Source organism: Elephas maximus, chromosome 7, assembly GCF_024166365.1.
Source record: "Elephas maximus indicus isolate mEleMax1 chromosome 7, mEleMax1 primary haplotype, whole genome shotgun sequence".
Lineage (NCBI taxonomy): Eukaryota > Metazoa > Chordata > Mammalia > Proboscidea > Elephantidae > Elephas > Elephas maximus.
Window position 1 is genome coordinate 74,081,274 of NC_064825.1, and position 25,312 is coordinate 74,106,585.

The window sequence follows — 25,312 nt, forward strand, 5'->3', positions numbered from 1 at the left end:
CGGGCGCGAGGGAGGCATTGTCCGTCACCCCGGGCTTTGTTACGTCGTCGCCTCCTCACCTGGCCGCGGGCGCGTCCAGGCTGCTGCATCCCGGAGCCGGGTGCTGGCCGCGGTCGCTGCTGCCGCCGCCGCCGCCATGGTGTCCCCGGTCACTGTGGTGAGTGAGTGAGCGAGCGAGCGAGCGAGCGAGCCGGTGTTCGGCGCGGCCGGAGCCCACCGGCCTGGGCACTGGGCTGCGGCAGACCAAGCCGTTGAGGCCGAGGAGGAGAGGGGTCCCGCGGCGGCCGGCGGCCTCGGGCTGGAGTCCGGCGCTGTCACGGCCACCGGCTCAGCAGATCCGCGGCGCCCCTCCTCCGCTCGCCCCCCGCCCGCCCGCCTGCCTGCCTGCCTGCCCGCCTGCCTGCGGGAGGGAGGAAAACAGTGGGCACGTGACTCGGAAGCGTGACTTTGTTGATCTCTGTGTGTCTGGCCCGGGTCCGTGGGGTCGCGGCCCAGGAGAGGGAGGGGGCGGCAGCAGACCTCCGAGTTCTGCTGTGGTGGACCACAGCGGGGGATGGGAGAAGGCGAGGGGCAGGAGGGTGACAGGGACTTCCTTGGGATCCTTTCCAAATTAGTTTTTTCCCCTTCCTCATCTTATAGACCTGTCGGGGTGGAGGAGGGGATGCCCCTGGGTCTAAACAGGGTTGAGCTGAGCCACTGCGTTTGACTGAGCCCTGGGGAAAGAGGAGACAGTCTCTGTTGACACCTCTACCTTTTCAGACTTTCCCAGCTCGAACCTTTGTCTCCTCTTCCGGCTTTCTTCTTCCAGTGCTGGCTTCTCTGTGCTTTTCGAGGTCTCCCCAGCTACTACTTGTTTCTCCTTCTAGATGTATGGGGCTGAGGGAGGCGGGATGGAGTGCACCTTGGTGCTTCCAAGGGCTGGCAGGTGGGTGCTCGAGAGACCTGGGGCTGTGCATGTCGTCCAGTCATTCCCCTCCTCCCTGACCCATGCTTCCACCCTTGCCAGCATTGATGGGGGTAATCTCTATGGGGAGGGACTTGGTCATCTTTTCTCCCTGCTCTCGCCCCTGGAAGTGCAAGGGCAGGCATAGACCTTAGGCCCACCCACCTATCCCTTCCCATTCCCCTTCATCACAGTCTAATAAATCCCCAAGCATCTGGTGGTCTGTGAGTCTGAGTGTGTCCCCGGAGCCCTGTACTGGACAACTCATCCAGCCAGAAGCACAGTCATTTTGGGCAGAGTGTAGTTGTGGAGGGAACCCCAGGTGCTCTAACACACGCTCAGAGAGAGGAACTTGAGGGGATCACAGATTCTCTAGTCCAGATTCAGAATTTCCTGCAGCAGCCACCCTCTCCCAATTTGGACAGTGTCTGCAGTGGCTTTGAGTACAGCCTTTAACTGCCCTCCCCCCTAACCCAGCTGAGCTCTCGTCAGCTGCTCTAACTTCTCCCTCTCAGTTCCCCATCTCCTCCCAGCCTGTCTCCAGAAGAGAAGCTGGGAATAGAACCCCTCCCCCCTTCCTGCCTCTCTTGTCTATTGTGCCTCGAGTTGCTCAGTTCTTTGGGAAATGAAACTGACTGCTCCCTTGCCCCTAATCCCTGAAATCACAGCTTCGGGGACACTTTTCTTGACCCCAATTCATGGGTCTATTTCTCTAGCCAACATCCCTATCTCCTCCTTGTCCTTGATGACACCTTTAGGCTGGGGCAGGGAGATGGAGGATGAAGAGCAGACTGTCAAGCAGGGGAGAGTCTGTGGGGGCGGAGGTGGTTGGCATTCCTGGCACTCACCTGGTGTTGCCAGGGCCGTAAGTCTGTGCCCTGGCCTCACTGCTGAGGATCACAAGTTGGCTATCCTTGGCATCTCTGTGGTTTCCCACTGATTCCACTCCATTCCAGACAGCAGGGGGCTGATATGGGTGGTGGTGCTGGGAGGGAGGGGTTGAAAGAAATTTGGAGAGGGAGAGGGAGAAGCATTGGGCTGCTGGAGGGGTCATTATCCCAAGGTCTGCTACTCAGTGAGTGACCATTCTGGTTCAGCCCCAGGGCCAAGAATGGCCAGGACAGTAGGAATGGTAGAGCCTTTCCAATAAATTGAGCGTCAGGGTGGGGATGGGCTTGTCCACACCCTGCGGGCTGGTGGGGCAGGCCAGGCTGGGTTTCTCCATATCAAACCTCCTTGTTTGTGGGGTCGGCCTGTCCTGGGTGGGTGCCTGGGTCAAGTGTGCTAGCTCTGAGCCTCCATGGGAGCCCCCCAGCCCTGAGTGTTTCCCTTTGTGTCCTCCAGGTGAAGAGCGAGGGTCCGAAGCTGGTGCCCTTCTTTAAAGCCACCTGTGTGTATTTTGTGCTGTGGCTGCCCTCATCCAGCCCGTCGTGGTTCAGCGCCCTCATCAAGTGCCTGCCCATCTTCTGCCTTTGGCTCTTCCTTCTGGCCCATGGCCTGGGATTCCTGCTGGCCCATCCCAGCGCCACCCGCATCTTTGTGGGGCTCATCTTCTCTGCTCTGGGTGATGCCTTCCTCATCTGGCAGGATCAGGGCTACTTTGTGCACGGTCAGTAGCCATAATAGCTGCCTGGGAGGTGTCCTGGGGCTGGGTGCTAGAGGGTCCTTGGTGGGGTGAGGGGGTCCAAGGATTTGGTGGAGGGAGCTTCTGAATTAGAAGATGGGAAATCTGAAGATTCCTGAGGTCAGGGACCATGGGGCCTCTGCCAGGAGATGACCTTGCAGGTGATCTGGAGTTCCTGAGGGTTGTGGCAAGGGGAGGTGTCTTTACCTTTGTGGGTCTCCTCCCACCCTGTTACTCCCTACAAAGCTGCTAGGTTGTTCCAAGCGTCCCCACCCCTACCCCAGTTACTCACCTGAACCTGCCCTCAGCATCCCTTCTCACTCCCAGGTCTGCTGATGTTTGCTGTGACCCACGTGCTCTACGCCTCAGCCTTTGGCATGAGGCCACTGGCCTTGCGGACAGGACTGGTGATGGCAGTGCTGTCAGGCCTGTGCTATGCCCTCCTCTATCCTGGCCTTTCAGGTGCCTTCATCTACCTGGTGGGGGTCTACGTGGCCCTTATCACCTTCATGGGCTGGCGGGCTATGGCAGGGCTGCGGCTGGTTGGGGCAGCCTGGCGCTGGACTGAGCTGGCAGCTGGCAGTGGTGCATTGCTCTTTATAGTCTCAGACATGATCATCGGCCTTGACAAGTTCTGCTTCCCTGTGCCCTACTCCCGGGCGCTGATCATGTCCACCTACTACGCCGCCCAGATGCTCATCGCCCTGTCTGCTGTCGAGAGCCGGGAGCCACTGGAAGACTATGGACTGAGCAAGGCCAACTGAAGAGCTGGGGTCTGGTCACCTCTCTGTCCTCCTGGGACTGGGATTCAGGACCTGGGAACCTGCAGGAGCTGGATCAGGATGGCTGCAGTGCCAACCTGGGGCAGCAGGTACCGCCTGGCAAATTGACTAGTTTGAGGGAATGAGCAGGAAAAGGATCTCCCTAGCAGAACTAGTGGTCCAGGATAATGGTGAGAGCTAAAGAGAGCTCTGGACTGTCAAAGCCCCCTGAGGGTGATGGTGCTCAGCTTCTTAACCCCTCCTTCCTACTAGGGGGAGGACTCTGACTCCATGTCTTATGCCCAGGACCAATGGCAATGCTGGGTTCACCCGCTCTCACCCTCTCTTATCTGCACAGAGTTGAGGGAAAGGGGAGAAATTTGTGCGGAGATGATCCAGGCCCGGGGCTTGAAGCCCTTTTCACAGGCCCCTAGTTGGGAAGATTGGATGAGGGTGGAGTCTCCCTTTCTCTCATCTATCCTTATTACTTGAACAATCTCAATCTCTAAGGGGTGGGTGGGAAGGTAAAGGGGTGTCTGTTCAGGGTAGGCAGGAGAGGAGACTGCCTTGGCTTGGAAACTTGGGGTACCACCTCTCTCACAGGCCAGTCCAGAGCTCAGGCCTCACGCCACCCTCAGACCCCATCCCTGGGGCTAGGGTAAACCATGCCAAAGGAAGGGACCAGCCTTTGCGCATGCATGCACACGCGTGCGTGCGTGCGTGCGTGTGTGTGTGTGTGTAGTCTGTGTCCCAGCTTGTCTGTCTTTGTCTGCCATCTGTGTCTTGCTGTCTGAGGCGTTATGAGCCTGGCTCAGAGAGCTGCCCACCCTCCACTTACAATGCTTTCTTCCCTGCCCCTCCTGCACTGGGGGCAAAGGGAAGGGGCTTCAATGACACTCTGGGGTCACTGAGACCCAAGGCACATTCAGTGCAAGGGGAGTAAGGGTGGGGCAACTCCATCCTCTACTGCCCATGTGAAAAAAAAATAAAAAACAAAGGCCGTAGCTGCCCTGCTTGTCTGCCTGGATGGCATGTGCCTGTCCTGGAGAGGGGGTGGGGGCATGGTGCCAGGGGCCCTGGCTGTCTTTACTGTCTGAGTCACAGTCCTGGCCAGTGCATTTTGGCGCCAGGCTGGTTCCCTGGCTCTGGTGACACTGTGCTGTTTGGAGTGGGTCTCACTTCCCTGGTCACTTGCATGGGCAAGGATCTGGTTCAGGAGAATGAGGGACTTGTAGTATTTGCCATTGTCCCAATTTGTCCTTGATGCACTCTCCTGATGACAGATGCTGAGCACCCTTGGGTAAACTCCTAGTTGTCCAGTGTCCTCCAATATGGCCTGTACTCGCTCCTCCCTGCCCAGACCTATTGCCTGCTCCAAAATGAGCCAGATTCCCTTCTCTCTCCCTGGATCCTGGGGTCAGTTGAGCAGCTGGGAGAAATGGGATTAGATTGACTGATTCATACTTTAGATGTGAAGACCTGGCAGAACAATGTGTCATCCCACTCCAGGGGCGTTTGCATTTTTAACCAGCAGTGACCTAACCTAGAAGTGGAAAGGGAAGCCTTGGGTGGTGGTGAGTGCCCTGTTAGTGGAGGTGTTACACAGTTGTGGGGATACGATATAGGAGATAGGGTGTTGGATAAATCAGTGATTTTCAAACGAGGGTTGTTACAGAGATCCCTAGTTGGGGGTGATAAGGGAATAAGGAGGGGAGGGGGCTCAAAGACTCCCTATCTTTGTTTCAAGTCCAGTAGCTTCTTAAGGTTCTTTTTTTTAAAGGAAGTGTACTGCTGCAAAACATAAGTTTGAAACCTAGTGAACTGAATGACCAATCAGTCCCTTCAAGCTCTGACATGCTCTAATTCTCAAATGGTGGGAACCCTGTACACTGAAGCGGCCAGGTCCTGATGCCCTCAAACCCCAGAACTCTGAAGACAGACCTGCTCTGAGGACATGGGAAGGAGCAGGACGGGAAAGTGGATGAAGAGACATACCCTTAGGGGAGGGGAGGATGCAGTGTGGCTGAGGCAGCAAATCCAAGTGCAGTCAGAGGGGACTTGTCACTCCCCATGTGGGTGGGCTTAGGTCAGGCTTTCAGTCATCCAGGCCCCGGTATTCCCATCCCACACCCATGTCCATCCCCTCGGTCCCTGCTGTATACCACCCTCGGGAATAGGCAAGGGTGAGCTCAGTGAGTTTATTGACCCATCCATTCACCAGATGTTTACATTGACAAGCACCAGAGAGTAAACTGGGCTTTCCATTCTGGGGCCATGCAGAGGGTAGTCCCAGAAGCTGACATCACAACATTCTCCTGATGCTGGGGCTCGCATAAGGTGCTTTGATTTCTTCTGTAAATTCTCAGTAATGGATGCTAGAATTGACTTGTCATCTTTGTCTGAAAGAACAAAGAAAGAATTTGTTAGTGTTAATGATGCTGGGAGGAGCCCTGGTGGCAAAGTGGTTAAATGTTTGGCTGCTAACCAACAGGTTGGTGGTTTGAACCTACCCAGCTGCTCTGCCAAAGACCTGGCAGTCTGCTACTATAAAGATTACAGCCTAGAAAACCGTATGGGGCAGTTCTACTCTGTCACTTGGGGTCACTATGAGTATGAATTGACTCAGTGGCACCCAACAACAACAGTGATGCTGGGTGGAGGGGACCTCTAAACTCCTGCTCTTGTAGTTACTACACAGGACTCAGGAGCTGGACCCTGAATCCTCCCCTGGGGGTGAGCCCCAGTTCCCAACGGTCAGCTAAGTGTATGGGATCAAGAGTTGCCATTTATTCAGAGCTTCACATTTGCTGGGTACCATGCCAGGCACTTCATACACGATCTCATTTAAGCCTGACAACAACCCTATGAAGTAGATGAGAATACAGGCACGGAGAGGTGACTTGCCCAAGGTCACACAGCTGATCAGTGGTAGAGCCAAGGCCCTTGACGCAGGGATCCTTTGTCAGGGATCTCTCTAACTATGGAATGAAAGCTGGATAATCTCCCACACTGCCTTCCTGGCCTAGTTCTGTTATACAGTTTGGCAGCCTCTCTGGCAGCATCACCATCTCAGTGCCAGACACTTAGCTGCACACTTGAGAGACAGCAATAGGATATGGTCCCTATTCCAAGGAAAGACATCTATAACAGGATGAACCAAGGTCTGTAACCATAGAGACCGCAGCTGATGGAGTGCCATGTGAATTCGAGGAGGGGTGCAGACAGTGTTTGGGGGTGTGCATGTGGTACTAGGCTGGGACGTGACAGAGGATGAGATTGAAGAGGTGAGGGAGCCTTGTTGGTTGGGATTTTATCATGAGGATCATGGAAAATGAGGGGAGAATTTAAGCAAGGGGGAGCAAGCTTTGCATTTAGGAAGTTCGCTCTGCTAGCTGTGAAGACTATAGCTTGTGTGGGGAAAAACGAAATATTTTTCCCTAGGTGTGCACAAGTGAGCAATGCAGAGGGAGTGACTCCATTTGCCCTTATTCTTTCAATCTTGGTTGCACATCAGAACCTCTTACAAAATGTAAACATAGATATACTTGCCTTTTCAGTTTTAAAGGCAAGTCTAGGAGCCCTGGTGGCGCAGTAAAGTACCCAGGGGCTAACCAAAAGGTTGGCGATTGGAACTCACCCAGTGCTGGGGGGCAGGGGGAAGCTAGCAATCTGCTCCCACAAAGATAGCCTAGAAAAATCTATGGGGTACTTCTACTGTGTCACATGCAGTCGCTATGAGTAGGAATAAGTCCAAGGCACTTAACAACTGACTAGGCCCCCCAAGGGTTCTGTAGTCAAACCACAACCTATCAAGGGATCACAAAATCCCATACCACAGGGGCTAGGCAGGTAACAAGTCACATTGAGAGGATGGGACAAGAAATTGCAGCAAGAACTGAGGTTAATTAGAGAATGCGCCACTTGAGAGCAGCCGGGTTAAATTAAAAACGGCCCAGCCAAATAAAAAGAGTGTGGCACCGGTCCACGCGATCGCCGTTTCACTCCCCGGGACCCGACTCTGCGCGTCGCCCTCACCATAGACCGTGAGCGTGCAGGTGCTGCGGTCCTTGCCCAGCTCATTCTCCACCAGCACGCTGTAGTCTCCACTGTCCTTGACAGTGCAGGTGGGGATGACTACAGTGCAGACGCCACTCGTGGAGTTGTACCAGAACTTGGAGTTGGCCGTGATGTTGACGTCGCCCTTGTAGAGGGTCACCTTGGGCTGCGGGTTCCCAAGAAAGGCGCAGGTCATGGTGCAGTCCTGGTCGCGCACCACACTGTGAGGCTTGAGCGGGGTCAGGAAGCGCGGCGCGTGTCTCCAGTCCTTCTCGTGTGGCTTCAATTTATCTCTCAGGTCTTCGACTGTGTGAAGGACGGGAAGGGCTGTGAGTGTTCCCTGTGGCCGCCCGCCCGGGGCACCCCGCATTCTCCCCTCCCCCATGCCCGCCCGGCGTCTTAGACCTGGGAGGACGCCCAGGAGACCAGCTCACACGCAACCCCAATGACCCCCGTCAGATTTCCATGTGCAATCAACTCTAGGGGCCCCAACGCTCTACTCGTCCCTAGAACCTTTCCCCTACACTAGGTTCACGGAGTTTTCACCTTTCCAAGACCCCAGCGTCTTTGACGTCTTTCCAGCCTCCTGCTTCCCCCACCTGGGGTATTCACAGCTTAAGCCTTTAACCCCTCACCAATCTTCTCCGACCTCATCCCAGCCTCCAGGTCTCCTTTCTCCCATTTAGTCCCTCCAGAGTTTCCGGGACGCTATCTCCACCCTCAACTTCACCCTCCAAGGTTCCCTGGCCATCATCTGGTCCCCTAGACCCTTTGCCATCCAGTCGATTCTGACTCATAGCAACCCTCCCTCCCTAATTTTCACCCTCCATTAGCCTCCCCTCCCCTCAGTGTTCAAATGGTGTCTTCACCCCCCCATGTCACTTCTGCCCCCAAAGGCATCTCCCCACCTTTTCCTTTGTCCCCTCTCTCAGAGTACCCCTAGCCTTCCCAAGGAAACCCTGGTGGTGTAGTGGTTAAGAGCTACCGCTGCTAACCAAAAGGTTGGCAGTTCGAATCCACTAGATGCTCCTTGGAAACTGTATGGGGCAGTTCTACTCTGTCCTATAGGGTCACTATGAGTTGGAATCCACTGCACGGAACATAACCACAGGCTTCCAATGCCTTCTTTCCCAGCTTCCTTGACATAAACCCTCCCGCCTCAATGGTTCTCTGATTTTATCTCACCTCTTGGGTCCCCCTCCTACCCTTATGTTATCTCCACCATCAGGGCTCCCAGATGTAAGAACCTACAGTTGCCCAACTCACTGTGGTCCTTGTTGACAAGCCAAGTATCCTTGGAGTCAAGAGGGTCACTGTCACTGATTTCATTCCGGGTCACTACTTGGAAGTAGTACTTCCTGCCCGGGAGTAGCCCCGTCACTGTGTACTTATTGCTGAAGACTTGCTCCGCAGCGGTGAACCAGGTGGGGGTGCTGGCGTCCCGCTTCATGATAATATAGTGGGCCTCACTGTCCTCTTGAAAGTCGGGGCTGTGGTTCCAGGTCAGAGTCACCGTGTTGGGGACCTCCTCAAACAGCTTCAGGTTTGTTGGTGGTCGGGGGAAATCTGGACCAGTCAGAAGGTCTGTCAGCCACCCTGGGAAGCCTGCAGTAATGTGCCCTCACCTAAGCTGCTTGCCAAGTCTGATGGGGGATGGGATGGAACAAATCTCTTCTTTGAGACTCAGGAATCTGGTATCTTGGAGTCAGAGCTATTTCTGAAGTGCAGCTCTGCCCTGTGACCTTGGGCAGGTTATTAATCTTTTCCGAGGTCCATTACTTCATTTGCAAAATGGGGCTAACAGTATTTCATAGGAATATTAGATAAAGTGCCTGGCATGGAATAACTGTTCAATAAAAGTTCATCCCTTCCTTCCTTGTGGGTTTAGGGCTTTATTTTTAAGCTTCTAGCCCTTTCTTAAGAAATCACCCTAGTTTTTTATAGACATATCTCCACCTGTCCCTCCTGTCCCTCACTCATTCTCTGCCAACCATACTTTGTGTATACCCTGAAGCTCACTAGATATGATTGCAGGAACTGAGATAAGGATTTGGTCCTCATTCAATGCCTCCAGGGCTTCAGGAGTTTAAGAAAAAGCTGGGCAACATCCTCCCTACCGTGACAATGGCTGATAAAGTCTTGGTTGGTGGTGCCAAAGAAGACTTCACTACGTTTCTTCTTATTGTTGTGAAAATATATATAATACAACATTTGCCAATTTAACATTTTTCACGTGTACAATTACATTAATCATCAATTACATTAATCATGTTGTGCAACCGTTACCAATATTTATTGCCAAATTTTCCATTACCATAACCAGAAACTCAAATGCTTCCTAAACAATGACTCCCTCTTCCCCCCGCCCCCCCCCCCCCCGCTCCTGCTCCTGGTAACCACTAATAAACTTTGGTATCTATACGTTTGCCTAAGACACGACTTTACAGTGGTAGGAACTCAGGCAGCAGTGGAGAGCTGTATTTTGGAGAGAGTGCAGAGATGCCTCCCCAGGGCCTCTGCCCACTGTCGGTACCTGCCACATGCACGTGAATGTCGTAGTGTGCCTCTCCAAACTCATTCTGGAGCAGGATGCGGTACACCCCTGAGTCAGAGCGCTTGGTGCTGTTGATGAGGAACTGAGAGTGGTTTTTGCCCTACATAATGGTTTCCTGGCCCTTGGTGGGGATGCCACCTTTCTGCCAGATCACATTGGGTGGTGGCGAGCCCTGTGTGGTGACAGGAAATGGGCACGATGGGTCACCCAGATGGTATCTGGGGTCAGGCCCTCCCCTCTGGTTGAGGAGTCTCCTGCCAGGCTTCAGTGCCAAGGTTTAGTGAGGGGCAGGGTCAGAGACAGAGGCTATGATCGTTACAGCAGACAAGGAGACCATCTTGGCTATGTGAAGGACACATAGAGGCTAGGGTAAGGGAGTGACTCATGGAGAAAGCTGCATGGATGCAGAGGGCTGTCCCAGCTCGAACCACCATGTGACTCTTCAGCCGGGCACTGAGGTCAAACTTGGGGGCAGCTGAGATGGAGGACAGAAGGGACGGCCTCAGCTTAAGCCTCTCACCTCCAAAGCCTTTCCCAACCTCCCCTCCTTCACGCCCCTACTACAGGCCGTACAGCCACCTAGCACAGCCCTGCAGCTGTGGAGCATTTGTTTTCGCCTCTGGCTCCCTCTACTAGTATCTAACTCCCTTGAAGGAAGGTCCTGTGTCTTACTCGTTTCAATATCCCTAACAGCTAATGGCACATAATGGGTATTATTTGGCACAAAGTAAGTATTTTTTTTTTGGAGGGGGAGCCCCTGAATTCACCCCTAGCTCTTGTCCAGGCAGGATAAGTATGGATGACTTTCTATTGATCACAGCACCATTGTATTCTCCCCTGTGGGATGAGGCCCTAGGGAGGGAGGTTTGGAGCCAGGATGTTGGGGCTTGAACCCCCAGCCCTCTCCCCACCCTCACCTGGTGGTGGCATTGCACGGACCCCTTCATCCAGCTCCACAGGCTCCCCAACCCCAGCCTCATTCACAGCCTGGATTCGGAAGAAGTATTTCTGCCTCTCAGTGAGGCCTCCCAATATGTAGCAGAAGCCTGAGATGGGGATCTTTGTGCACTTGGACCACTCCTTGGTGTCTTCAGCCCGCATCTCGAGGATGTAGCCAGAGGGTGGGTCTCCCTCTACAGGCTCCTGCCAGGCCAGGGAGATGCTGGAGTTGGAGGAATCAGACACGTGCAGGCCCTGCACCAGACCTGGGGGTTCTGGGGTGTCACAGATATTCAGTCAATCCCCAAATCACCCCCTCTCAACCCAATGCCTGTTTCCCACACTCAGTACCCATAAACTCTACTTCATCACTTCTATCTCCAACTCCCAGTCAATGTTCTTAATACCCTGCACACTCATCAACCCCCAAAATTCAATTTTCTCACCAACTCAACATTTATCCTTGAATTTAAAACCAAAAAACCCAAACCCATTGCCAAAGAGTCAATTCTGACTCATAGTGACTCTACAGGACAGAGTAGAACTGCCCCATAGAGTTTCCAAGGCTGTAATCTTTACAGAAACAGGCTGCTACATCCTTCTCCTGTGGAGCAGAAGATGGGTTCGAACTGCCGACCTTTTAGTTAGCAGTTGAACACTTAGCCCTTGTGCCACCAGGGCTCTTCCCTTGAATTTAATACCCTTCAAATTCAACATACCGTATACACTTAACTTCTCTATATTAAAAACTCCAGCCTTTAATCCATCCATCTCTCTCCACCTCCATTCACATAGAGCACCTCCACCCTCACTTCCTAAACTAAAAACCCTCCCAATTGTCTACCCAACATCCCTAGTCAATCCCTGAAACATGCCTCTAATGCCTCACCTACCCAGAAATACTCAAAGTTGACCAAAACTCTTTCTACCCCCACCTCCTCGCTGTCCCCAACTCAGTCTCTGTTTGCTGGCTTTGTCTTGTGTGTGAATCCTGTCCCTCTATCAGGCTGGCACCACCCAGAGAGTGGAGACTATGTGATCCTTCCTGTTAGACTTTCCCAGGGAAGAAAATCTCTCTACCTTGAATTGGCTAATTCCACTATGTGTGTGGCCTGACAGCGCCGTACTCACTGATGGGGTCTTTGGCCACCACTGAGGTGGACGGCATGCTGGGCTGCCCGGGACCTGCCTTATTCACAGCTATAACTCGGAATTCATATTCTGTGTCCTCCAGGAGCCCATCTACCGTGCATTTGGTGCCTGAAATAGGAAGACAAGGGATCATGAGGCCAAGGGGGTCAATGGAGTAGGAGAAGCCATTAAAACCCCCAAAATGGCATATGTGCGTGGGAAGTATATTCAGAGCACCAGAGGTATGTGGGCCCACCTAGCAAAGCCTCTATCCATCCCTGCTGGGCTTCTGTCTCTAGGAACTCACCCTGGATGGGGTCCTTGTTGACTGGCACCCACAGGTTACTGCCTTTCTTTCTCCGCTCCACAATGTAGCTGAGCACTGGGGCTCCCCCATCCTGGGTGGGGGCATTCCATGTGATGGTCACAGCCTCTTTGGTCACATCGGATACTTGAGGCTGGGAGGCAAGACCGGGGGGCTCTGTGGAGGGCAGAGGTTAGGAGGGGGAGCATGTAGATAGCTGCCCAGTCCGTGCTGAACTCTGCCATACTGACATCATTTAGGAAGTAAAAACAGAAACACAACAGCTAGTGTCTGGGCCCTACCCCTGGATATTCTAATTGGCCTGGGGAAGCCCAGGCATTAGCATTTTTTAAAAAATCCCAAGTGATTCTAATGTGCAGCCAAGACTGAGAATCACTGACTTAAAACCTTCCCAACTTATATTACCCTAAATGCCATAGTTCTTAGTGTACTGAGACATGGAGATTGGTTGGGAGGGGTATCGCAAGTCATTTATTAGCAACCATAATTAAAATGGAAAAGTCTGTCAAGGGTTTCCTTAGGGGAAAAAAAAACATTAGAGTGGTTTTAAGATTTTCTCTAAAGTAAATCACTCTCACTTGAATTCTGGGATGATTTCTGGAATGGAGAAACAGGGGAGACAGTGCCTTGGAATTATGCACAGTTCTGGATATACTCACGGGGATGTGTTGTGATCTGGCTGGAAAAGTTGAGAATTCCTGCCCTAAGGGATGCTCTGCCTTTGCCCTGGAATTGTTCTGTCTTATGAGATCGCTAGAGAGATGATCCTGTGGAATTCCGCATAGAGTAGTATTTCTCACTGATAGAAGGACCCATCCCAACCCCTAGGTAACCCATTGAGCACTGGGCTATCTCACTGACCGATGGGATTTCCTGCAAACACTTCGTTGGTCTCCAGTGGGTCGCTCACACCTTCCGAATTGACTGCTAGGATACGGAACTGGTATGCCTTTCCCTCTTCTACCTTGTTGGTGGAGAGGTTAGTGACTTTGCCGTTCACCTCGCCTATCTTAACCCAGGACTTCTTGCCGACCGCCCTCCGTTCCACTATGAATTGTGTCACAGGCCGTCCGCCGTTGTCCTTCGGGGCTTTCCACTTCATGTGCACACAGTTACCTGAGAGCTCCAGGAACTCCACCCGGCCTTGTGGAGGCTTGGGATGGTCGGGGGACCGACAACAGCTTCAATGTGGAGCAAAGGACCTGGAGATTCTCCTCCCACTTACTGGAGAGTTAGCCAGACTGGGGCATAGCTGGATTCTGAGCTTTCTGGATCGCACACCCTTCCTCGTGTCCATCGCTCCTTGTTCTAAGACTTCCCCAAAGAGTTTGATCCTTGCCCCCTGAACTTCCCACCTGCCTAGGAATGGTAGGCTGGAGACCTGAGGTGCCCCTGCCTTGGCTGATCCCTTCTGTCCCCTTCCAGACGCAATCCCCCCAGTGCTCCAGTACTTTCTGGTATCTCAGTTGACCTTATGTTATAATTACATGCTTACCAGTTTTCATCCCTTTTTGGTTGAAGGACTGCTGAGGCTACTTCGTCTCTGTGTCCCCAGCACTGAGAACACAGAGGCGGTGCTCAGTCGTGCTGCTGAGTTGAATCGAAACCCAAACCTTCCCACCCCACAGCCTGATGAAGATGCAAGCGCAGGAGATGGTGATGTGTGTGAGTGTTGCATGTTGAGAATGAGTTCACTAAGGCCAGTTCCTCATCTTCATATTCGCACTGATCCCAAATCCCATTCTTACCCTCATTCCATCTTATCTCTAACCTCATTTTATCTCCAGCCTTATCTCAGCTCCAACCCACCCCATTTCATTTCTAACCCCACTACTCCCTCCAGCCAACCTGTCCTCCATCTCTAAATCCCAGCTCTTTCACCTCATTTCTACCTTACCTCCAACTGCGTGCTCATCTCCAAATCAATAACAACACTAAGTAACATATTTGAAAACTTATTATGTGCTGCGCACTCTGCTGTGTGTTCTATATTCATTTGAAGTAAGTACTAAAACAAACAAACAAACCCCACCCCTCAAAACCGTTCCCCTGTTGGAGATGAGAAACTGAGGTCTAGACTGAGTTTAAGTGACTTGCCCAAGGCCACCTAGTTAGGATGTTAGGAAGTGGGATTCTGGTTGCAAAGCCAGCTCTTCAGTGTCATTTTCAACCCACACTCCAACTCTATCCCCAGCCTCCTTCCCAAGACTGCCCCCGATCCAGAGAGCTGGCCAATAGGTGCCCTCCAACCAGCTCAGCCTGGGCCCAGCCCCCACCCAGCACACTGAGGTGCAGGGTGGCTGTTACTGAGCCGTAGTCATTCTTGAGCTTGAGCAGGACGAGTCCGCTGTCCTCACGGGCGCATTTTGAGATGGTGAGCAGTGCCAGGTGTTCCCCGCGCTCCATGGACACACGCTCCTCTTCTGTCACCTCCATGCCGTCCTTATACCAGGTCACTTTGGGTAGAGGCTTTCCCTGGAAGGGCACCTTGATGTTTGCCATGTGACCCACCTTCACGGTCACTGGGTGAGCAGCCAGTGCCTCCAGCTAAGACGGGTCGATGGTAGGGGGATCTGCAGGGCAGGGTGGCAGGAAAGGCTAGTTCAGCGGGAAGGAGGAGGAGCTGAGCTGAGGGGATGGGGAAGTAGCCTAGGCCCCAGGTTTTTGGGGAGGAGCCATGAATATAGTGGCCGGACCAGCAGTGGTAAAGCTTTGACTACAGTGGACGGTGACCATACCTGCGATGAACGCTGAGGCTTCGCTCTCTGCGCCCTTCGCCTGGAACGTGTATTTGCCCTCCTGCTCGGGGCCCGTACCGGGGAAGATGAGCTTGTGCACTGCCCCCTGCTTCACGATCTGCACACCGGGCAAGTCCGTGATCTGGGGGGCGAGGGATGGGTATGAACAAGATCTTCGGCCAGGTTTACCTTTTCTTCCTTCGCCCCCTTCCCTAGCCCTTGCCTCTGACCTCCTTGCCATCCTTCAGCCACACGCCCTCCACCTTCTCGTCATGTCATTCGGCACAATGCACAGCTCAGCCAGGCTCCCAGTGGCTGCGTGCACATCTGACATCCCGCTCTGCACTGTGGCCGATGCTCTGGGGAAAAACAGGCAGGGGCTGGATCAGGATGTTAGGGTGGAAAAGACTCAAAGGAAAATGGGCTGGAGGCAATGGTCATGGAAATGGTCAAGGTGAAGCATTGATCAAAATAATTTATGATGAGAGGTAGTTTGGAAAAGATCACTGGGAGATTGGGGGATGGTCAGTAGGTGGAGGAGGGGTGTGGGGGAAAGGGAACTGGGTGACCAAGAGAAAGGTCAGTGGAGGATTGGGGGGAAATCAGTGGCATTGGGAAACAGTGACCAGGAAGACTGGGAGATAGTTGACGGGGGATTGATCAGTGGGGACTTAGGATGCTCCCTTGAAGAAGAGGAGTAGATGGTGAAGATGCAGGTGGTTAGTGGAGATGGGATGTTTGGTGGTGATTATGCTGGTCTGTGGGATGGCCAGGGTCATTGGGAGCTGAGGATGGTCAGGGTCAATGGGAGAGTCAGGGTTAGGGAGTAGAGAATGGTCAGGGTCAAGGCATGTGGGATGATTGGGGTGCTAGGGGATGGCCAGGATCCAAAAGTGAAGGATGGGTGAAGTCAGGGGATATAGGATAATTAGGGTTCGAAGATGGTGGGTGATCAGGGTCTAGGAAGTAGGGATGTTCAGGGCCTGGGAGGTCAGAGATGGACAGAATTTGGGAGATGGGGGTGGTCAGAGTGGGGAGGCAGAAGATGGTCATGGTCTGTGGGTGTATTAGAGTCAGTAAAAGGGCTAATCAGTGTCCAAAGTAGGAGAAGCCCAGGGTAAGGGGTAGGGTTGGTCAGTGGAGACTGACAGGGTGGGTGTATACCCTCCACAGTGACCGTGGCAGTACTGCAATATTCAGTGGAGTCCCCATCCTGCGTGGCCACTATGGTGTACTCGCCACAGTCGCTGAGCTGTGCATCCTCAATGACCAGCTCTGCTTGCTTCCCCTCATGGTTCATGCTGTACTTGGTGCCATGATACAGTAGCTGTCCATCCTTCTTCCAGTGCAGTCTCACATCCTTGGATGTCAGCTCACACTCAAGGCATGCACAACTCCTCTCTTTCACATGCACATTCTTGAGGGTGCTCACAAACTTGATGGGGATGCCTGAGGACAGACAGACAGTTGCCTGAGCCTGCTTCCAAGCCCCTACACCCTTTTTCTGCAACTCCATGCTGCCCCAGAAAACACAGGGACTCTTGAGGTTGAGTGTACTTGTGTGTGACATGTGACCCATGGAGTTATACCTGGAAGGGAGAATCCCAGCTCCCTTACTTGTTAGTTGACTGCACGCAACCCATTCACCTCTCCAAGTCTCAGTTTCTTCACATGTACAATTGGCTAAAAACCAGTACACCATCACAGGACTGCAGTCAGTATTGATAATGTCCCTGTTGAAGGTCAGATGGCGACTCCTTAAAAAAATATGTCCATGTCCTAATACCTGGAACCTGTGAAAAACCAAAAATTAACCTGTTGACTTTGAGTTGATTCCGACTCATAGTGACCCTATAGGACAGGGTAGAACTGCCCCATTGAGTTTCTGAGGAGCACCTGGTAGATTCAAATTGCTGACCTTTTCGTTAGCAGCGGTATCACTTAGCCACTACACCAGCAGGGAACCTGTGAGTGCTACCTTATTTGGAAAAGGTCTTTGCAGATGTAATTAAGTTAGAGATCTTGAGATAAGGAAATCATCTTGGATTACCTGGATGGGCCCTAAATGTAATGACAAGTGTCCTCGTAAGAGTGGAATAGAAGAAGATTACACAGACAGAAGTGGAGGAGGCAATGTGACCACAGAAACAGAGATTGCAGTGAGGAGGCCTCAGCCACCAGAAACTGGAAGAGGCAAAGAATGGATTCTCTAGAGCCTCCAGAAGAAGTGCAGCTCTGCCAGATTTCAGACTTCTAGCTTCTAGAACTGTGAGACAATAAAGTTGTCTTGTTTTAAATCACTCAGTTTGTGGTAATTTGTTATGGCAGCCACAGGAAACTAATAATGCGGCTACTTAGAGCTCCAGCCATACTTGGATCATCTGGTGTCTGTGACTTTGCACATGCTGTTCCCTCTGCTGGGAATGTCCTCTCCTCTTTCCCTTTCACTGAAAGCCAAACTCTTTTTTGTTCTTCTTACTAAAGCTTAGACATCACCTCATTTTGGACCTCCCCAGGTGATGCCCCTTCTAAGGGCTCCTGCAGCCTCTGCATCTCCCTCTATCACAGCAAGGATGGTTCTTTCTGACATGGATCCCAGGTACAGGTCACATGTGAGACATGCTCATTGGTGTGCCCACCATCATGTACAACTCCTCACTTTAGCTATATTAGAATAGTCAAGAGTGACATAGGTGTGCTCTAATATATGCTAGTAGAGCCATAAAGGCCAATAATTTCTTGGTCCGTGATCTCCTAGCTGATAATAAGACCCTGATGTGTCTTGACTCCTTGTTTGGAAACTGCTGTTTTAATTCCATTTCTGCATCTGCCTCCCCCCACTAGACTAGGAGTTAATAGGGAGGAGGACCTTGTCTGTTTGTCCAGCACCCACCTCAGGGCATTGTAAGCAGGAGATGGATGGATGGGCATTGTAAGGAGGAGATGGATGGATGGATGGGTGGAGGGAAGGAGGGAAGATGGATGGATGATGGATGGATGGATGATGGATGGATGACTTCCCACATGAGGGTTACTATGATATGAAGCCCACCCTTCAGGCTTTGGCCAACTACTCACGGTCAATGGTGAGCTGGGCCTTCTGTACCGGGCTCCCTGCCTCAGCAGAGAACTCGCCCTTGTTGCTGAGTCTGGCATCCTTGATCTTAAGTGTGTGGGTCAGACCATCCTCAGACACCGTGATTTCATATTTTTCGTCCCTCTTTAGTTCCTTCCCATTGAACTTCCACACAAAGTCGGGCACTTTCTTGGAGAGGCGGATCTCGAACACAGCTGTCTGGTGCTCTGTCACCTTCAGAGGCTTCATCTTTCCAAAGAACTTCAGCGGCTTATCTGCAGGAGCAGATATGAGGGGAAGTCACTGGGCTGTAGGTTGGTCCCTCCTGAGGGGTGGGATGGTGAAGGGGGCATGGAGACTCAGGTGTCATTGGCATTCTGGAGCCCACAGTTGGGAGAAGTACCCTTCCTTTCAGTCCACTTGTGATCCCTTTTTCCCTGGAGCCCGCTCTCATGAGGTTCATGTTAACATCCCCAGTAATGTTAACTACAACACTTATGTTAATAAAGTACTTATGTAGTTTTAGATATGTGCCAGGCACTATTCTAGCCAATTTGTATGTATTCACTCATTTAAATCTCACAGCTTAGAGATAGATTCTACTATTATTCCCCATTTTACAGATGGGAAAACTGAGGCAAAGAGAAGTTAAGTTGCTTGCCTCAAATCACACAGTTCATATGTGGCAAAAGCTGGGATTTGAACTCAAGCAGTCTGGCTCCAGAGTCTGTGCCCTTAACCACTCTTCTATACTGCCCCACGGCACTTATTAAAGTACTCTCTGTTACACGCCCATGTTTCCCTTCCGTTAACTCTCATCCTCATGCAGTCTTTTCCTGCATAGCCCCACAATTCTCTCTCCCATACCCTCATGGACCCCATTCCTGGCCATCTCTCTCCCCCAACCCTGACCATGTCCTCCATGTGTACCCCCCCGATGCCCACACTCATACCCAGCACTGTGAGCTCTGCACTGATCCGCTTGTTACCCACGGACAAGGTGTAGATGCCTGCGTCATTCATGTTCACGTTGGTAATGACCAGCATGTACTTGCTTCCTGTCTGCTTCACATAATACCTGCCCAGGGAGTACTGGATCCTCAGTGGCTCAGTACCCTGCCTCATGGAACAGGTGGGAAAGCTGATAAAGGCGTTTAGGAGGAGACTTCCAGAGCTCCCTATTTCCCAAGGGCAGTCTGAGCTGGAGGGTGTCTTGTCTACCTCTCTAAGCTCCTCAGACACACTGAGAGGCCTCTAAAATATCTCTAGTCTCATCATCTGGCTCCGTGGGGTCTGAGGTCCTTGCATTTCCCCAAGGCCCAAACAATGTGCGTGGGTTTATTAGATGCTTTCTCTAAAAGGCACAGATCATCAGTGACCCTGAGCACTATCTAATCCAGCCTTTTCAGGTTACAGAAAAAAAGTCTGAGCCTTAGAGAGGGGAAGTGACTGTCTCAAATTACATAGTACCCTGGTGTAAAACCAAGAATCGGGCCCAACCCTCAGCCTCTTTCAATCATATCAGGAGGCATCCTCTTGATAGAATAGAAGCAAGGCCATGTGAACGATGCATAATGAGAAGGTCTGAGTTGGGAGGGGTACAGAGAAGAAATGATATTGCCAGGATGAGCCCTGGGTAGGTATCCCCTCACCTTGATCCACACCATCTTGACATTGGGGTCCTTCAGCTCCATGATACAGTCAGAGGTCACTGTAGTGTCAATCTTGGTCTTTATGTCTTCCGGGACTTTAAAATCCAGATGGCCTAAGAGATGGTGATAATAAAACAGTAAGTGTCAGGGGCACCTGGACCCTGCCCAGGTTTTGTTCCCAATCCTGGAGGAGCCTCCAAGGATATGGTGAGAAATGGCTAGAGTGATTAGCTAGCAGCCCACTGCTGACCTACTGGAAGATGTGGGGGGAGACGGAGATGATGGGGGATGAGAAAAACTATCACTTAGGGAACAGTCACCATGCACTTGCTCCTTGCTGGGCACTGACCTTCTCTTCCACTTTCTTCATCTCTTTGAGCTTCTTGAGCAGCCCCCGGAAGTCAGTAAAACCATACTCCATGCAGACTCTCTCAAAATCTTTTTTGGGCACCTTAGACAAAATCTCCAGCATCTCTTTCTCATCTATCACCTTCTTCTGCTTCTTCTTAGGAGGAGGGGGGCCGCTGGGAGGAGGAAGAGAGCAAGCTTGGACTCAGAGTGTCCCCTTGAAGACAAGAATCTTGAAGAGCCTCTCCCAACCTTGAGATAGCCCTCCTCACTCCATGGATTCTGGGACCCTAGGCCATTAACTCAGGGTCCCATTAAGAAGCCTTCAAGAGGCTTCATCCAGACTGGAGGACTGGAGGCTGAAGGACAGCTCCCTGGGGGAAGGACCTCCCAGCCTCACCTCTTCTTCAGCATCTTTTTGAAATCCATTTTATCTTGATCTGAGAACAGAGAGAGGGACAGGATCAGACAGGGGAATCTGGTCCCTAACAGGAGAGGGCAGGAGGAGGGGCTGGCTCACCCTCTGTCACCAGCAAGGACACAGTATAGATGGCATCTGCATGATCGTTGCTTGCAATGCACTTGTAGTTATCAGAGTCATCGGAGGTCAGTGGCTCCAGCTAGATCAGAGTCAGGACATTAGTTGGGGAGAGGGGAGGGAACCACAGGGGGCTGTCTGAGAGGGGGAAGGGGCTTTTTATTTTTAATTTTTTTGGAGGGGGAGCTGACCGTTGGGTGTATGTGTGGAGAAGGATTGAGCAGCCTCAGTGATTTGGAAATACCAGGTAGCAGTCAGTGTGAGTACGAATGTGTGTTTGTAGACTGATTCCACAGCAATAAAACTGTTTCCCCATCTGACTCTCCTCCATGGCTGTGAGCTCCTGGAAGTCAGGGGCTTGGTTTGAGTTATAACTCTATCCACAGCTCCTGGCACTCGGCTGAGTATTTCTTCATTTAACACATGTCTACTTCTCTGTAGCAGGCACTGACTGGGCTGGGACCCTGAGGAGTCAGTGGTGAATAAGGCCAATTTGGTGTCTATCTGCATGGTGTTTATAGCCTGGTGGGCCCTTAGGAGCCAAGGCTTTCAGAAAAACCTCTGCTGAATGAATGAGATCTGAGAGGAGTGGCCAGTAGGGGGCCTTGGGGCACCTTGTTGTGTGTTGTGTGACCAGCCATGGGGTCTTTGGGGAGGAGCAGGGACCAAGTGCTCCTTGGGGAAAAGGGGAGATTCTTTGCCTTTCACAACAAGAAGCCAGAGAAAGACTAGTTGGGACAGGAGTAATTACAGGCCTCGGAGTCTCACTGACCCATGCCTCCCTCTCCCCCAAAGGGCCTGGAGCCAGAGGTTTGCAGCCGGGCAGGCTCAGCCCTCAGGAGATGGTGGAGAAGCTGGTTAGGCCTAGGAAGGATCTGCTGTTGGAGAGACTCTTCTGGGAGGCTCCGCCGAGGAACCCAGGACCCCTGACCCTCATTTCTTCTATATGAACAGTTCCTCCCACCGTCGCTGCCCCCGCCCCATCTCAGTCTCTCTCTGCTCACTATGATCAGCCCCTTTCTAGCCCTTTTCTAGCCTCTTTGAGCTCACCTTTCCTTTCGGCTCGCTCACTTTCTAGCCTTTTCCACTAGGCACCACCCCTTCTCTCCTAGACTGGGCTCTCCATTTGGTCCCGCCCCCGCCTCGTTCTGGGTTTGCCTTAGCCCGACCCCCTAATTTTGGTCCCCCCCACCCCGCTTCCTGGCAATGCCAGCAGATCCCGACTTGGCCTCTGTCTCATACTGCTCTTCCTCTAGGGCAATGATCGCTTTTTTCCCCACCTCTGCGTTCTTGGGTCGCTGTTGAGCCTCCTGTCCCTGAGAGGACAGGCGGTCTGTAGGGGGTCCCTGCCTCCGGCCTCACGGTAACCGGACCTCTGGTTCGGCCCCCGCACCTTCAGTACGTGCTCCTCGTTGATGCTGTCGTAGAAAATCTTGGCGGACTCCTTGATGGGGATGCCGCTCTCCCTCTTCCAGGAGATGTGAGATTTGGGGTTCCCCTTCACCTGGGCTCGGAACTCGGCTTTGTCCCCTGTGGTGGGCATAGGACAGTGGGCATAGGACGCAGCCTTGTCTCTTAGCCCCCAGGCTGGACCCTCTGCTTGCTCCCTTCCTCCTCCCAGGTTCTGGGCCCAGCTACCCGACCTGGCTCTGCCAGTGCCTGTGAATGGGGGAGGGAGGCTGGGGCACACAGGAAGAAAGCAGGGCACCCCGAAGTTGGGGAGACACGGGGAGCGGCGTACTCTCGGGCGCGGCGATCGGGTGAGGCTTCTCCACGAACTCAGGGACGCTCTCGCCAGCGGGGATGTTGGAGTTTCGGGTCACCAAGCTGAATAACTCCACGCTGCTTGAGGACTTCTTCGTCACGACTTCCTCTGTGGGAGCCAGACGGGAGGTCAGATCGGCTGCAGGCGGGAGGTCAGCCCGGGATTGGAGGGCTCATCTTTTCAAGAGGGGATGGTGGAGCATGGGAATAAACAGCGTTAAGCCTGGAGGGGGCAGGACGGACTTTCTTCAAGAACTTTGAGCCCTTGGGTCATTGTGTTATGGCAAACCTCAACCACTAGAGAGCGCCAACTCCTTTTTCCCTGCTCTTCAAGGTCAATCACCTTTGTTGGGCCATGACCCTGCGTTCTGTTTATTTAATTAGTTTTGTTTACTTTTTTTTCTTTTCAGGAGACTAATGTTTGAGAATTTTCTTGGTGTTTTGGGCTTCTGATCTCGAAGTCCTGGTCCCCCAGTAATACCAGTAGCATTAAGACCAACTTGGGCCTGCTACTCTTCCAGAAGACTGATAGCTCAGCTGAGCTCCACTCCAAGCCTTCTCCTTGGAAACCCTGGTGGTGTAGTGGTTAAGTGCTACGGCTACTAACCAAAAGGCTGGTAGTTCGAATCCACCAGGCGTGCTTTGGAAACTCTATTGGGCGGTTCTACTCTGTCCTATAGGGTCACTATGAATCGGAATCAATGGCGATGAGTGCTAACCCATTGCCATTGGAGTGGTGGTCCGTGGGTGGGGTGATAGGACACACTCCCATTCAATGTACTAATATGATTGTATATTTGGAAAGCAAAACTCTTTGTTTTATTTAATCCTCACAGTATCCCAGTAAAGGAGGTAACTGTATTATCTCTACTAATGTGGGGCAGTGAGATGAGAAAAGGTGTTAAGAAGCTCTCACGGCCTGCTTTTAAATAGTGACCAGACGTCTTAAGCAGGCACTGTGCAGGCTGCATTAGGCCTGCAGATGTCTTTCACTTGACGGTCACAAAGTTAAAACAAAAATTAACCCTACGTCTAAGAACTGGGCAACCTCGTATAAAAGTCCAGATTTCTAGATTCTCGGCATTGGGCTTGTGTTTCCACACGGTAACAGTTAGGGAGATGAGTAGTGGCCACCCTCTTTAGATGGGGTGTGTTCCCTCCAGTCTACCCCAGTCTGCTGTCTGCACTTACATTTCCTGCGTGCACCCTGCTGGCCAGTGCTTTTCAACTCTGCCTGCACATTAGAGTCCCCTGGAGGGCTTTAAAAAGATACCTGATCTAATGGTCTGAGGTGAGACTCGGGTATAACTTTTTTTCTCCCACTCCCCTAACCTCCTTCCCTGACCTCTGCACTAAGATGATTCTAATGTGCAGACAGGGTTGAGCATCACTGCTATAATCACTTGAATTTGCAACCTCTGGTCTAGACCATTGGCCTTGAGTTCTGGCTGTTGCACTCGTTCTGCCTCACGGACCACGAGGGGTTGGTAAAGAGTATTTATGTGGCCTTGACCTCTGTGCACAGAGGACTTGGGCGGATTCAGTCCCTCCGGGATTTGAGGGAGGGGTGATGGCTGTGTCAACAGGTATCCAATATCCTGGCCCCTGGCCGTCTTTTAATCTCTTTCCACTAGGGACAGGACTAAAACAGTCTGTTCTGCTCGGAGCCCATTTCTCTGCTTTCCCTTGGATCTGTCCTTTCCCAAGTCTGGTCCCCAAGGGCTGACAGCCTGGGAGCTTAGGTCACTTGTTTATGTGCTCATCCTCTCTCTACTGGCATCTCGGAGTCTCCTGTTAAGTGGAGCAGGGTCAGCATTACTCATACGTAGGTAGCTAAGGTGGCTTGCCCTGACATTCTACCATCTGAGATACAGTCCACCGGCCTCCAACTCTAATCTCCTTAAGCAATCAAGAGTTCATCAGTCACTCCCAGGCCTCCATGTGACTGATTCTTCCTAAACCATTTTCCTGGAGATCTGGTTTTCCGGTGAACATCCAACTGGCTGAAGCTTTATCAAAGCATGGATTTGGAATCTACCAGATTGGGAGGGGGGCGTTGGTATCTCAGACTTCTGAAAAGCCCATAGTTTCTAAGACTGAGGCCACCCAGGGGGTGGGCGTGGAGGAAGAAAGGCTGTCCCTTATGGGTTCCCCCTCCCCACTCCAACTTGCCTCCCCTGATCTTGGTTGTCTGGGAGAAGGTCTGCACGTGGGTGGTGGAGCTGGAGCTGAACTCCATGGACACGTGCTCCTGCAGCATCTGCTCGTGCTGAATGGTTGTCATGGTGACAGCAGGCGCAGGCACTCACCTGTGAGGACCAGGAAGAGGATGAGGCCTCCAAGAACAAGGGAGGGAGTAGGAGGAGATTCAGAGATGTTCTTGTGTTTGTGTTTGTGTGTGTGTGTGTGTGTGTAAGGGAGTGGACACAAGGGGAGATGGAAGCGCACAGGGGAGGGCAAGGAGAGAGGTCAGGTAGCAAGTTGCTCTCTTCTCTTCATTTCACATTGCCCTGTCCCTGGTTGGCTGCAAGACCAATAAGCCTGTTCCCCCACTGAGTAACCCCAAGCCATTCCAAGCTCTTGGTGGGGTAGGCTGGGAGGGTGGGGTGGGGGACAATGTAGAGCTTAGGCTTATCCGTAGAATCAAGTAAGGCCCAGAGGGAGTTTGAGGCTACCACTTGAAAATTACATAGGATTAGGGAGGCAGTGCTGGATGTTTCATCAGGAGAGAATGAGGTCAGACCTAAGAAGGAACTTCCTAAATAAGCCATACTAGAGTGGGCCTTGGAAGAAGCTTCGGATCTTCTTCCTGGGCCCCCGTGATCCCTGGCATTTGTGGAATGCTAAGGCAGATGACGGAAAC

The 25,312-nt window shown here is 52.2% G+C and overlaps 2 protein-coding genes across 2 annotated transcripts; one reads left to right on the forward strand and one right to left on the reverse strand.

Annotated features, from left to right (window-relative positions):
• Window positions 1-7,410, forward strand: TMEM86A (transmembrane protein 86A). The gene is made up of 3 exons (XM_049890627.1): window positions 1-157; window positions 2,288-2,552; window positions 2,895-7,410. Exons 1-3 carry the CDS (start codon window positions 137-139, stop codon window positions 3,329-3,331), a joined length of 723 nt encoding a protein of 240 aa, XP_049746584.1. The 5' UTR covers window positions 1-136; the 3' UTR covers window positions 3,332-7,410.
• On the reverse strand, window positions 5,543-24,733 carry IGSF22 (immunoglobulin superfamily member 22). The gene is given in 22 exon segments (XM_049891417.1): window positions 5,543-5,727; window positions 7,364-7,690; window positions 8,651-8,950; window positions 9,918-10,111; window positions 10,326-10,413; window positions 10,856-11,152; window positions 12,009-12,137; window positions 12,316-12,489; window positions 13,195-13,499; window positions 14,612-14,906; window positions 15,072-15,213; window positions 15,302-15,343; window positions 15,346-15,428; window positions 16,236-16,520; window positions 18,150-18,422; window positions 19,101-19,325; window positions 20,127-20,323; window positions 20,548-20,587; window positions 21,878-22,001; window positions 22,079-22,215; window positions 22,427-22,558; window positions 24,622-24,733. Coding segments are annotated over 22 exon segments (4,086 nt in total).
• Window positions 24,734-25,312: the final 579 nt, after the last annotated feature.

Excerpts from the sequence above, each read along its gene's own strand:
- TMEM86A (XM_049890627.1), top strand. The coding sequence starts at position 137 with ATGGTGTCCCCGGTCACTGTG. Across the intron at positions 158-2,287 it reads TGGTGTCCCCGGTCACTGTG|GTGAAGAGCGAGGGTCCGAA; the intron begins GTGAGTGAGTGA and ends TGTGTCCTCCAG. Across the intron at positions 2,553-2,894 it reads TCAGGGCTACTTTGTGCACG|GTCTGCTGATGTTTGCTGTG; the intron begins GTCAGTAGCCAT and ends TCTCACTCCCAG.